At 40.2% G+C, this 15139-nt stretch overlaps 1 protein-coding gene and 1 long non-coding RNA gene across 2 annotated transcripts in view; one reads left to right on the forward strand and one right to left on the reverse strand.

Moving 5' to 3' along the window:
- Positions 1-1601, reverse strand: part of OXCT1 (3-oxoacid CoA-transferase 1) — an 88830-nt gene extending 87229 nt beyond the window's left edge. Inside the window, exon 1 of the mRNA XM_005488828.4 lies at positions 1341-1601. Within this exon, the coding sequence (XP_005488885.3) occupies positions 1341-1412 (72 nt within the window). The 5' untranslated portion in view covers positions 1413-1601. The remainder of the gene's footprint in view (positions 1-1340) is intronic.
- LOC141727173 (uncharacterized) lies at positions 1551-14939 on the forward strand. Its single transcript, XR_012578219.1, has 3 exons — positions 1551-1839; positions 13253-13503; positions 14434-14939. It is a non-coding gene; the product is annotated as an uncharacterized LOC141727173 (long non-coding RNA).
- Positions 14940-15139: the final 200 nt, after the last annotated feature.

Here is a 15139-nt window from a genome sequence, read left to right on the forward strand (position 1 = left end):
TGAGACCCTCCTGGAGCACTGCATCCAGAGCTGGGGTCCTCTGAACAGGAAGGATAGAGAAGTGTCAGAGCAGGTCCAGAGGAGTATTAAGTGCTGGCAGCTTTAGGAATCACAGTACAACAGGGCTGCAAGAGGGCTTGAGTGCCAGGGCTGGAGGGAAGCTAGGCCTCTGCTGTGTCCCTGTACCCATGCATAGGAAAGTATTTCAGAGGCCACGTGGTACCTTTTCTTTAATCTTCTCGACTGTGTGCAACAGTGGTGAACAGAGAAGCATGCATTACACAAGTGTGCATTCGCAGGTTGGATGTCTCCAATGAGTGTATCTGCTCTTCTATCCTAAATATGTTCTTCTCCTTGTCCCTTTCCTACCCACCCGGTGTCTGAGAGCAATGGGCTTTCAGGGAGTTCAGGCACCAGCGATCACCTATGCCTCCCTGCACACCGAGGCAGCAGGCTAAAACCTCAGGAACTGGCAACTGGCAGGTTTAAGGAATTAACATAGGGACTGATGAGCTGCTCCTAGAATAATCAGATTTTAATTATCTGGGAAAGCAAAAATATAACATAGTAAAACAAAACCTGAAAGTGCTAAGATTTGTCCATTAGGATATCAGGAGTAGTAAACAAAGGCATGAGAAGGTGAGCTTTTTAAAATAAAATAAATTAAGAATGGCCACAGACACAGTCCTGGCTGAAGAAACAAAAGAAATAACTTTGCTATGGTTACATGTGGGTTGGCAACCATTAAATCTGCGAGATTTGGCAGAAGCTTCCCATAGGAAGGGAGCTGCACGGCTGCACAGCACACATTTCTGGATAGCAGTAGATGGCGGGGCTGCCAGCGAGCTGTGCACACCTGCTGCCCACCTCCGGGAGAGGAGGGGGTGAGAGCAACACGGCAATACACAGCAACACACTGTAACTGTGCTGCCTTTTAAAATGATGGGGATCTAAATTAATAAATATAAATTAAATGCAAAAACGAGACCAAAAAAACCTTAAGCCAACTCTCCTTGCCACCGTCTCAAGGTCACCGCATCCCCGCCCGCCGCCGGGCCCGGGCCTGCGGCGGGGCCGCGCTCTGCCCTCCCGCCTGCTCCCGCCGCCCGCGGGGCGGCCGCGGGACAAGCCCCTCACGAACAAAGCCATCGCTCCCCCGCGGGGCGGGAAGCGCCTCCCCCGGCCCGTAGGGCGGCCGCCCACCCGCGGCTCGGCTACCCCTGCCACACACGCCGGCCCCGGCGCGGGCAGCTGCGAGCGCGGTGTCGGCCAAGGTCACCGGCGGGCAGGGCGAGGCGGAGGGGCTCGGACCCGCCTTCCCCGCCGCCCCCCGCCCTTACCTCAGCCCTCCGTGCGGCGGGGAGGAGGATGCGGCGGCCGAGGGGCGGCAGGACGAATTTGAACGCCGCCATCTTCGCGCTGCGCGGCTGCTGGGGAGCGGAGCGGGGTCGGGAGCCGGGCCGAGCTGGGGCGGCGGCTGCGGGAGCCCAAGGCGGGACGCGGGGAGCAGGAGCGGCGGGACAGCGGAACCCGCGGGGGAGGGAGGGCGAGGGGCTCGGCCCTGACGTGCGCTGACGTCGGTGCGCCCGAGGCGGGGCCGCCGAGCGAAGGGGGCCGGAGGGTGGGTTGGGTGCCTGCGGTGTCCCCTTAGCTGCCGGCTCCGGCGGGGCCCGGGAGAGCTGTCCAGCCGCCCCGCGCCTGCCGAGCACAGGCAGCCCGTCCCGGCAGGCGCTGTCCCACGGGAGGGAGCAGCCCCCACTCCTGTAGCTCCACTGATACCTCCGCTCCATCGTCAGCGGGTTTGTTCATCAAAACCATCAGAACCCGCGCAAAACACAGGTGGGCAAACTCTATCAACCAGCGGCACACCAGTGTTACAATGCTATAATCACTTCAGCAAACAAGAGCTTTTCCTGGTTTTCTTTTCCTTTTCCTGTTTTCCGTTCCACAGTTACCACAGATGGATAACTCAAATGTGCCATCTCAGCCCTTTCCCCGATAAAGTTAAGGTGGCTTAAATTTCTGTGTTGTCATTTGTGACCAAGGACTAGAAGCACAAGAAATAAGCAAAGGGCAGAGCCTAAATGGTTAAGTTTCTTAAGCACAGTGTCAGGGTGACCCAGACTCCAAAAAGCACATGGTCTCACAGAGCCCGGGACGCTATGTTTGGGTGGGAAAATGTTACTAGAATAGATGTATACTTGTTTAAGCGACAGCCACGTGATGGGAACTGATGGCCCTTTTGCTGCTGCGAGAGAGTTCAAAATACGCCTCTGCTATTATTTACACTTCCTAAAAATTCGCCTAATCATCAGTGCATGCCCTAAAGATGCCCAATGCAACAGAAGGATTCACAGAAAAAATATGAGAATTGGTTTATAAGCAGGAAAAGAGAAATTCTCCTCATGCACATGACGGGAGGTCACACTTCCGGCAGGTCATGCTGACCCTTGTCTTGTTTCCAGGCAGTTTCCAATGCAGCTGCCAGCCTCACTGTAATTTGCCATTGTGACAATCAGCATGCGGAAGGGTAAGCTACAAGGAAAACAAGGTCTTCAGAGTGTACTGCTGGTCTACAAAATGTTCCTGCAGAACCCACCCATTTTATTCAGAACACTGGTCCCCCCTTGCTGCTGGTGGCCTGTGGCCTGCCACTCTCTTATATAAGCATTTTGAAAATTGCTGGTTCCTGTACTTACAGTTCACATAACAGGCAAACCTTGCAGATGCCACTGAAATGTGGTGGGGACACCTTCATTATTGTGAAGGTTTTCAGTAGTTTTCTAGTTATTCACCATATTTAGCTAGTCAGTTAAGTTTGGGATGGTGCCATGTGAAAAAAGCTACAAATTACAGGGACATAATAAACTAAAACCAAAATAACAGCACAGCTTGTATTCTTATGGGATGAAGCATTAGTATAACAGTTTCACTGGATTTCTGAACCTTGGTTCTACCCAAATGTTGTATAAACAAGTAAACTCCTTAAGTCCTGTTTCCTTTCATGACAAAACTTCCCTTAAGCATGGAAAAACTTTTCTAAGGAAAGTTTATTCTTTTCAGTTCAGTAAGCTATCTTCCTTTAAACCAACAGAGTGCATTCTAGAATTTATCAACGTGTTCAGCACTGAGTATTTGTTATATACCCAACCAGCATTTATTTTGCATGGAGTTTGACCTGTTTGGGATTCCAACTGTGCTTCTCCTTGCAGACTGAAGGAAAGAGGCTAACAGCATGCAGTAGGTATCGTGATGAGTATTAATACCTCCTTGGAACACTATTATGCAAAACTTCTTGCTCTACTTACAAAAATTAGTTTATTAACTAAATTTTTCTTATCAGATGACACAGATTATGTTAACCCCCTTTTTAAAAAAAATTGCAAAGTTCACATGCTTTGGACTGCAAGCATTTTATTTTGGTTTAGAAAAGGTCCAAACATTACTGTAAGAGTAGATAAAATTTTTTTTTTTTCTGGAGTAGCTTAGAAAGGACAGTAGATCAACCTTTACTTCAGATGTCTTGAAAGCTGTTCATACAATGAGAACTACAACTAAGCAGCCAGTGTGAAACAAGTCTCTAAAAGGATCAAGAATTTTTCAATATATTATTTTTGTTTAGTGAAGTGAATCACATGACAGCAGTAAATGAGAGTCAAAACACTTTCCAAATTCAACAGCATTTACAAATGAGGAGAGTTTTGAACCCTTGGTGCCCAAAACAAGTTAGCAGGTAGACATTCTGGAGCTACCACAGGTTAATCATTATATACACTGTATAACACCAGCTTACTTATACTACTACCAAGCATAAGATGTCAAAGTCAGCACACCGATACAGTGAAATAATATTGTCCAAAGAAGCCATCAAAGAGTGAACAGGTAGTTCAGAGGTTTGATTTACCTGCACAGGGGAAAGAACTGGAATTCTGAGGTAAGAACTTTGTTTCTCAATGATTTTTTTTCCTTTAATTCATTTATACTTGACCCAGGCTTTAGCTAATTAAAATTTAGCAATTTACCTTTCTTTCAGACCCACTGGAACTTGACAGAAAAATTCAGTTAGTGTGGTATGTAAGCCATATATGGAGCCAAAGAGAAGGGAAAGCTCATGTAACTATGCAGCAACTAGATCACACAGGCAACACCTAAACTAATCTTCAACATGTTAATAGGTCCCAGTTCTGAAACAAGACTTTGGTTTTTCAGTACTTTTGATTGTTACTTGAAATACTAACGTATTATTTATATTATTCATTTAAGAGCACTTGGAACTCATCTTTGAGTCATTTGATTCCCTTGACTTGGGATGGCAGGTCAATAAAAGTTGAAACAATATTTCATGGCATCCTCACATTCCTGTGAGAATGGAGTGCTACAGGGAAAACAAACAAAGAGAAGATAAAAAACTCATTATATTGACCTAAAAGCATTAAATAATAACAAATACGATGAGAATATGAAAATACTTATGATCTCTGTGTAATATGTTCAAGAATTTTAAGATCAACTCATTGCACTTACAGAATATATGACTAGGGGAAGACAAAAGAGCTGCTACCTGCATGACTAATGATCACGCTAGGAAGCCATGGGAACTTAAATATTCAACTTTTTAACAAGATTTCAGTGAAAGGAAGATCATTACAAAAAAAATTACTAGTTTAATTAAAACTATATATGTTAAAATTCAGCAGGGATTAAACAAATGTAAGTTCAAACAGAATTAAATATAAATACGAAAGACAAAATTAAACTGGGAAACAAAAAAAAACCCAAAAAAAACATAATCTTCCAAACCCTAAAAGCCATTTTCTAGAGGGTTGTGGAAATGTAAAGCAAATGAGAGAAGAAGAGAGCCAAGGACTTTGTAAGGAACAACACTTGAACCTCTTGAGGAAATCTCTTTGCTAACTTTCCTTTTATAGTCCTAAACTTAAGGTAGAGAGGGATACCAAATAATGAAAGGATAGTGAAGCTACATAATAAGGAAGAACGAACACCCCTTTGGCAAGAGCAGTTCTTTATCCATTAAGGATTTCTTGTGCAGATAATAGTAAGTCCTCAAATATTTTTGTTCCAGTGAATACTGCAGTAGAATACTAGAGCTCATCTCATTAATATTATTTTTTTAATTTAAAAAATCTAAAATAAAGCTAAAAAAATCCAAACCAAACAAACAGAAAACCCCACTAATTGTATGAGGAGTTCCATACAATGAAAAACAATCTTAGGGGTTTTGGGTTTTTTTGTTGTTGGTTTCATATTTGTCCAGATTTTCTTATACCAGACTCATATTTTGGGTAGAAATTTGCCCTACTTTCATATAAATTATACAGAAGCTTCTATGTTTTGTCAGACTATCATATCATTATTACCAGCTAAGATAAGCAATTATGCAGAACTTTTTAGAAGCCACTGAATACTTTATACTCAGCAAAATTTGAGAATTAAGTTACCACAGCAAATTATTAACCTTGACATCACTTGAGAAGTAGCCACTGAAATATCAGCAGTTATATCAACAATTAAGTAGTTACTGCAATTTGGCAGTCTTAAAAAAATGGCAGAACTTCAAACTTTCTCCCCACTGCAAATGCTGCATCTCAATTCAAAACCACAGTACTTAACAAGGTCTAATTATACAGCACTTAAAATTAAGGTATCATTTTTTTTTTAAACAGAACTACAGTCTGTTACTCAGCATGATCCTTGGCACTTCTATTCACAATTATATATTGCTCATTTAGTAACTGGTGTTAATATTGTCTAAATAAGTTAAGTGCAATAACCTTTACTGTGACAGTCAGTATGTCTAACAGTTCTGGAGAAAGGATAAGTGACTTATCATTCCTTTACAGTAGGAGTGATGAAACCTCAAAATGTCTGTTCAGCAGACACTTGCAGACGTCAGCTGCACAAGTTCTGTATGTTTGTGTATTTGATATTTATGGAGGATGGTATAAATGCCTATTCAGAAAATGCTACTACCCTCTGACTCTTCACATTTGCCAGGAATTTTCTGGTGCAACAGAATCAGAAAGTCTTTTCCTCCACACCCTCTGATCAAACTGAAACAATGGGGTTTTTTACACTCCATACCAATGGTGCTGTAAGGGTAAACACAGCAAAAGTAGCTGCAGAAACAACAAACTGTAAACAGGAATCCTGAGCAGCTCTCACACGACAAGTCAGTTCACGTTTGTTAGCACTACTGTAACAGGCTTTTCTGGATTTTGCAATGCAACGTTACATTAATAAGCTGCAAAGTGTTCTTTCAAATAAACCTCAAGAGCAACAGAATGTACCATAAAAACAGAACTGAGGTAGACTTTGTAAAACTGCTAGTAAACCAATTTATTCTTTCCATTTGATACACAACATACAAAATTAATACAGAGCCTTAATAAGATTATGCAGGTATTCTTTTGCAGAGGTTATACACAGTAAACAGATCACATGCACACACCCAATCCCACACCTCACTCGTGGTATACAATATGACTACAAGGCCAAGCTGCCAGGGCTGTAAATTAAGAAAGGCAACACCTGCCTGTTTTGCCGGTTTTGCCTGCAACCGTCGTTTCCTCTTTGAAACTTGGACTTTGACATCTATTTCATGGGTGTGTAGCTAAATTAGAAAGCACCATTTCTTGTCTACAAGAATCTAGCATGCAAACTCATGCATGTAGTCTAAGCCCTTGTAATTACTTTATCATCTACTGACAAGGGAGACAATTCAATGCATGCACTGAAAAAACCAAGTGCCAATCCATCTTCCAACTGGTTTGGATGCTAATTGTTTTTCCTAATTCTTCTAGTCCATCCAGCTGCAGAAGAGCAGCTGTCTGGGGGTCAGAACAGCTTCCTCCTTAGAGTGGGCAGCTTATCAATGGCTTGGTTCATATTCTCAACAGTCCAAAACAGACAGCCCGTTACAGTGACATCCCATTTCTCAGTCACAAGCAAATAAACAGAATTAGTAAGAAAAATAACAACTTGCACACAAGATAAATGGAAAAATATGAAACTTTTACTGTTAATTTTTTTGGAAGGGGAATTAAAATGAACTCCTAAAATTCACTTCTCTGTCTTTTTAGAAGGCCTCTTAGACTCCTTGACTCTTAGAGTACCATGTTTTCCTTCAGCCACCCCCTGGTTTTGGTAAAGTAAATCTGTCTGATTTTAAAACTGGTTCTACAAGTACACACTGAGAAAGAACTCTGAAGGCTGCTAAGCCTAAGCAGAAGATTCCCGGCATTTACAAGCACACAGTTGCTTGATGCAAAGCTCTTGGGCTTTTGCTCTCAATTTCAGCATATCCGACCATCTCATCAGAGATAGTTTCTTTCTGGGGCCAGTTTGTTTCTTTGATGAAGACTTCCATGCTCTGGTTTTTGAGTTTTGTAGTTTCAGTAAACACAATCATTTCACATTGCCATCAATTCCATGAGATGTCCTGGTTAAAAGCTGGACTGTACTGAGCACGTTGGTGACACCCCGTGGCATCCTGCTGAACTCTCTGACACAAATGGCTTTGATGTCTTTGACATTTGTTTCTCAGTACCAATGCCCGTTCTCACTTAAGAATAGCAGTAGCAGGCACCAATGAAGTGCTACTGCTGCAGCAAATTTGGCATAGAGAACATTAAGTAGCATTGGTAACCAGTAAGATTGGATTGAAACTAATTGCTATGGGAATGGCAAAAAGGTCTCAAAACTCCCGCATAATTTTAGAATGCATAATCATATGACTAGATTATTTATCCAAGTGATAAACATGATAGTTTAGTACATTTATATTGTAGCACAATTGTAGCATATTTGTATTGTTAATAAGTTCAAGCAATCACTTGAAGAATTTCAATTAGCTTGCCAGTTATACACAACAGGAATCAGAACAATTTGTCAACAATCTTGAATTTTTTGTTTACTTCACAGCACAAAACCTTGGCTATCATTATCATAGTTTGCCACTTCAACAGTTGCACACTGTAACAGAGGAATGACCTTTGACAAGATTAGGTCATCAAATTCAGTATGTTTGTATTTATTTTCTTATGACTTTGGAAGATGGGGTATTTAGTTGAGCATAGGCTCAAGAGGGTACTCTTGGCAATTGCACTCACAGGTAGCAGATTTCCAGCAAACCAACCAGGATGCCACAGACCCCTCACGTCCTCCTCTGCAACACACGTACAACAAACACGTTGTTTTGCCAGACTAAAGCATGACACCTGTCTCGTGTACATTTATTCGTATCCACTGCATGATCCTTTCAGGAATGTTGATTGGTTGGTTTGGGCTTTTGCCCTCAAGACAAACCTCAGAAGAAAAGAAAAGCTTTAAGTGCTAAGTGTTACGTAGATTAATACAACACCCCAATTAGTGGTTTTAATTTTGCTATGATCCAAGGGAATTAACTGCATAAAACCTCTTACAAAGGCAAAAAAAAAAAACTTCAGTAAATGCCAAATAGGTTCTCTCTGTGGATGCTACACATAACAGTTTCAGAATGAAGCTACAGTCTCATTTTAAAGACATTCAGATCAGCTTGATGATTCAGCTGCACACTAGGTCTGTGCAAGAAATGGGCAGCATTCAGTCAAACAAGAGTTGATGCTCTGAATCAAACCATCACACTAGAATTAATACAATTAAAGATGGGAACATGTAGTAACTGACAAGAGTCTGTTTGACCAAAGAACATTAATTCTGTGTTTGCTGTAAGTCAACTGTGAAATAATACAGTTAATACCATAAATTACAAACATAGTGATCTGTAACATTTGGAGACTGGGACAAAGACTGATGTAAGCAAGGTCTCCCAGACCAGCACTGACAGACAGAAGGTAATAAACGAGATGTGGCAGGCACACCATTCCTCTGGATGAAGGCCTACAGTGTACACACCATTCTTTGTTCATTAACCATGTAATAGACAAACCCAGGTCTCCCTGCCTGTTGAAAATAAACCACTTCATTACTTATAGATCTTCTTGTACTGAAGATTTATGATTCCTTTTTAAAAAGAAACTTCTTCAGATCTCATTCAAACAGCAAGAAGTTCCTATATGTCAGTCTTTAATGCTCCCCTCTTCTAGGAAGGTCACTTTAAAAGACAACAGTTCTAACATCAAAGTTCAGTGCATGCCACTCTAACAACCAGATATCAAACTGATAAATTACCTTCTATGTTCAGAACCTATTTCAGGTCCAGTACCACATTGTTCGAGTAACAGGCTGTAAGAAAGCAGCTGGTTCATATTTTCTCAGGGCACCACCTGAACTATAAATAAAATAGAAAGCAGGTAGGACAAAGAACAGCCATATAAGATCAGGTAAAGAGAAACATGACACACCTGCAATTTCTAATCATTGGCATTCATATGCCTGTCCAAAATAAATATATTTCATATCTATTGACACAAAGGTAAAATTCCACTATAGATCACACTTATTCTCTGATTTTATGTTTCGCATAGACAATATGAATATCAAATGCTCTCACCTGGATATATTTCAGACTACACAGCCTAATTTTAAGAGGGATGAATGAATTTGATACTGCCCTTTATAATGTCATGAATAATGACATTATGAATAATCTCATGATATTATTCCATATGACTCTAGATTCTGGAAATCATTTCATAATCCTTAATCCCAAAAACATGAAGGAAATATTTGGTAATGATTTTCCACTTCCTTAGGATTATTCTGAATAAATTCCAGTTTTACTCCCCTTCCCTGGTAATTTCAAAGCCATGAAGAAGAAGTTCCTTTATGAAATGGAAAAAAGTTCCTTTTTTGAACTTGAAGAGTGTCTGAAAGGCGATTACCATACTATTGACCATCAGATATTATTAGAGATATTATTATTTACAAAAAACACATGAAGCTAACATACAGTAAATAAAGACCTCTGTTTTGTATTTTCAGGGCATAAGTACAAATATTTATTTTTCTTATATTCAGTAAGAGAAATATTTACTTCAAATAATACAGTGAGGAAAGACAAGTGGAGGACAAAATATTCTGCAACACATTTTAAAAAATTTAGCTTTACTCAAGTATTTTTCTAACCAAATCTTCTTGTACTCCTCAACTAATTATTCATGCTTGCAAAATAAGGGCAAATATTTATTTTTGAAATCACAGTAATTCCGTGCCATTCTAAGATGCTGTACCCTCTTATAACTTCTGCCATTTTCTACAGGACTTGAAGCATGCTATGCTGCTTTATTTGCTACAAACTCAAACTAGCCAAATACATCTGTATTAACATCCATGATACTCTCCTTGTAGTTTAAAACACAAATTTTGACCACAGACTCTGGTAGTTAAGGAATAAATCTAACAACTTTTGAGTCTTGTACGATCAGGTCTCATCTAATCTTTTTATCTTTCTAATTCCACTATTTTTTTTCCATGACTTATCACTTCCACCTCCACACAATCTTTTTTTTCCCTTCTTTTTTTTTTCCTTAACATTAGGAGTCTGTGGCGGTACCAGTTGTTGGTTTCTCTGGGTCTGGATTGAAGGCACTTGAGACAGTAATTCGTGTTCAGACTCAGGTGTTTATTATTTCTTATCAGTAAAACAGTCTCACTACTGTGAGTTCGGCAACTTTTCATTAGAAGGCACAAAATGGCCAACAATCTCTTGTTACAAGGTCTTTTAAGACTAAACTATCCAATTAAGAATTGACACCTAGATTATTTTCCCTTTTCTGCCCAATTACAAAATGCCACCAAACCCAAGAAGAAGAAGAAGAAGGAAGAAGCATGAAGAAGAAACCCAGGATAACACCCTGTGCCCTCCATCTTGCTTCCATCCACAACATACCAAAAATCCCAAAACCAAGTGATACACCTACGCTACTCTCTATAATCTACTTCACACTTTTGTGGATTCTAATCTATCTTGAAGTCTAGGAAACTTTCTCCATGAATGAGGGTCAAAGTCGGTGCTTCCCTGGGGTCAGGGCACCCCAGAGCAGACAGAGAAATATTCCTGGTGCCCTGGGTTTCCACAGGTCAATTCATAACCATAGCAAGCAGAAAGGAATCCAGTGATCCTCAGGCTTTGTATCCTCTGGTCAGAGGACTAGCTTGCTGGAAACAAGTTAGCTTTTTTTCCAGAGAGCAGGACAGTCAGCAGTCAGAAGGGGACTCACAGGCATCTGCTCCCTCCTAACCAGGGAGGGGAAGATGCTGATCTCCTTTCTCTGGTGACCTGCATCAGGACATGAGGAAATGGAATGAAGCTGCACCAGGGGAACTTCAGGTTGGACATGAGGGAGTTGGACTTGCTGATTGTTATGGGTTCCTTCCAGCCTTAGGTTATTATAAATATTACCTATTTTAAGGGTCACAGTTTGAGAAAATTTGCACAATTAAAAAGATCTTTGAACTGCTAATAATGATAAAAATTCATCAATTACTGCTTTCCTTATTAAAGCTAAAGACATTTCCCTAGTTTAAATAACATTAAATACACTCTTGTGTTTAAGCACTGTTTCTTTAACTTGCAATATAAATAATATATGTCCTAGAGCTACTGAAGCAGAGTAACTATGTATATCCAATACATGACTTATCCTAGTATGTTCCAAGTTTTCCGGTATTTGGAGATGTCGGGCTAGCCCAGTTTACATCAGGGCAGTTAGCAATTGTTGATGGAATACTACAGGACAAAAATAATTCCCAAGCGCATCATTACAACCAGCCTGTTCTCTAGCACCATACACATTTACGCACACACACCAGAAGGACAAGAGCATGTGGTGTGGAAGGAAAGAAGCTACAGAATCCTATGTAGCAATCTACAGAATCTACTTTAATTTGCACCATGTATACCTATATGCACATATACATAGAGATTAATTTATATACACACCCAAAATATCAGAACTATAGCGGCAATTGCCCCTGAAGGACAAAATCATGCCAGCTTTCCCTCTTCCATCAACCACACTGTTGACACACAAGAACAGTGTGTCTTCCTGTTCTTCCATCAATTTAGGAACATTTAATAAACAGCAAACACCTTACCCCATCCATATTGATAACAGTACCCTTAAAAACAGGTAGTGCTAGGCACTGAAAGAGCACAAATCCTACCTGAATTCCCTCACCAGAGATCATTTTATCTCAACTGTTCCCTAGAGTATGAAGTGAACAATTTTTCTGCTTCAACGTAATTTATGGTGTCATTCAGAGTTTCTTTTTAAACATAGAAATATTCAGAAAAATATTTGATGCCCCTTCATGTGAGGCTCTAGAAATTTGAATGCTACATTTCCCCAGCTCTGAGAAAAATGGTGAGAGGTAGCAAATCCTGAACCAGTCCACTCTCCTTGAAATAGCTGACAGAAAGGGATTTCATTCAAACAGGTTCTAAGCAAAAGTAAAAAATAAGGCAAATGAGATCACTGTTCCCTCAAATAATAGACGCCTAGTCTTTCACCTTCAGAACGGTGCACTTTGCATGGTGTGAGGAAAAGGCTGGCACAGCAGCTCCATAAACTACAAAACAGAGCCTGGGGGTTTAGTGCCCAAGGGAATACAGCTTGGGGAAGGGATGGGCACAAGGCTGTTTCAGAGCCCAGTCCAGGCAGGAGAGAGGCAGAGGCTGCCTGGAGCGAGGGCTTGCCAGCTGCAGTGAGGAGGCAGCACCCCATGCTGGCTCAGCCCCCCGACCCTTTTCCAGGCTCTGTAGTCTCTCAGTTACTTGCCCAGAAGTCTCCTGTCCTCTCTGTTCCTCACAAACCAGCTCCCAGTGGGAGTGTGTGGGGTATGAGAGAAACAAATGTTAAGAAAATTGCCTCTAGAGATGTCTTCCACATATCATGATAAAAATCAGGTCGGGGGAAATAAAAAACCAAACACTACAAATATCCCAAGAGAATTGTGTGTCACCACCTTTTTTAATCTTTGCAGCAGCTTTTATTTTACCAGCTTGGTATTAACAGAAACACACCTCTTTCATCTCAGCAAATGATAACGTCAAAACCAATTTCACTGGATATTTACACAAAGAGTGGATAACAATTTCTGGGAAAAAACCAGTCACTGCACATACACACAGCTTTTAAAATGGATACAACAAAATTAAGCTGCAGCACTGCGTGAAGCAGGAAGAAAAAATGCCACTTCCTTTATCAGATGAGTCAACATACAACCATTTGGTGTTTTGTTCTGGTTTAGGTTGTTTGGGGCTATTTATTCTTTTTTTTTTTTACAACAGACATCTTGAAGGCTGGGTGACATCTCCTTCACTATTAAGGGTGGATGCACCTGTCCACTTGACTAGGTATGAAAAAAAGCAACACTTAAATCATAGCTGGGGATTGAAGAGGAGAGGTAAGGACCAAGCAAGCAAAGGATCTGAAGAAGAGGATGTCTCACTCTCACAAGCCTTTTTCAGTCCCAAAGCTGACAACATGGAAAGTGCTGTATTTCACTTAAGCCATGAAGCACCCTCTCCTCCACTCACAGGTTAGCTACCAGAATACTTTTGGTATTCATAACATGGCTGTTCCTTTGATGAAAAATGGCATCTGAGTATCAACTGCAGGAATGAACAATACATATCCAATCAAAACACTGATTTTTTCCATAAATCAAACCATTTCGGGAAGAAAACACAATTTTGCTTTCTAGGTTCTACTTTTTTGTTATATTTAATCTGTTTGGAAACTCTTTCATTAGACAGATAACAGCAAAAATAACTCTGCCTGTAAGTAGACAGCTTTTCACTTCTAAAGTACTCTAGAAAGTGACACTTTCTTTTTGGGGGATGCAGGAAGAGAAAGGCTTAGTAAGTTTCTGCTTGCTTGCTTGCTTGCTTGTCTGGCTGGCTGGTTGGTTGGTTGGGTTTTTTTAGGTACTTTGGGGGAACATAGGCAATGACAGAATGAACAGCATATGACCTCAAAATGGGAAAATGTCCTTAGTCAATTATTCTTCTAAAATATTCAAGTTGACAAAATTCTCAATAGACAGTATTAGCTTTTTCCAGGCAGGTTAAGATATGGAGAAGGCTAGGGAAAAAATATCATAAAATGTAGCACTTTTATAATTAGACAATACCAAGTATTTGATGATTGACTGTCAGATAGTAGGAAGATGTTGTTAAAAATAAAAGGAAAGCTTAGAGTTTTCCCCTCATATATGCAAACTCTATTATTTATGAAGTTCATTAAGAGTTTTATTAAAAGCTGAACAAAATGTTGGAGCAAGGGCTTCATTTATCTAATCAAATGTGGAAAATGCAATGTATTTTATGATTGGCTTTTTGCAAATATTAAAATTAATATTATATGTGTTGTGTTAGAAAGCAATGCTGTATTAATTTTCTTAAGTACTGTGTTATAGTTTTGGGTTATAAAATAGAAACTATGCTATGTAAGATGCTTTGTTTAACAGAAAGGACTTGCAGCGAGATAGCAGCCACAGGACACCTAAATCTTTCAGAGAAAAAGAATTTATTGCCTTCTTATCAGACGAAACTAACTTCTTCCCACCTCAACGGAGCTGTTAGGATTAGAAGGAAGAAGCTGATGAAGACCAGATGGAATCCTGTGTTTGAATGGAATTTATGCATCATGTATGAAGTGTATGAATATGCAGTAGGCTATTGTTCTTAAGGGTTAATCCTTTGTTAGCAGGGGTCCAGAAAAAGGTACCCAGATGTCCGTAACTCTTTGTTTTTATTGTCTCATATTGTCTTAATTCAATTTGTCCAAATTATTACTCTAATTGTGTTACTATTTTTTTAACCATTTTATTACTATTAGACTTTTAAAAATTTTAAAAACAAGTGATTGGCGTTTTTCACATCAAAGGTATTTAGTTTCAGGATTATTTAATGTATTTTCATGGCTGTACTTCTGCATTTTAAGTAAATAAGTGCTAAAATGTAGTTTAAAAGAAAAAACAAAACCGTTTATTGAAAAGTAAGTGTGGGCTTGATCTTTGCTGCCTTTGTTTCAGTTTGTTTCATGGACAACACCTATTTTGCAGTGAGGCTGGAAAGCATTCCTTGCTAGGGGCAAAACTCCAGTCAAATTTTTGCGGTAGGAAAGGACCTGGGGGTGCTGGTGACAGCAGCTGAACATGAGCCAGGCTGTGC

Source organism: Zonotrichia albicollis, chromosome Z, assembly GCF_047830755.1.
Source record: "Zonotrichia albicollis isolate bZonAlb1 chromosome Z, bZonAlb1.hap1, whole genome shotgun sequence".
Classification (NCBI taxonomy): Eukaryota; Metazoa; Chordata; class Aves; order Passeriformes; family Passerellidae; genus Zonotrichia; species Zonotrichia albicollis.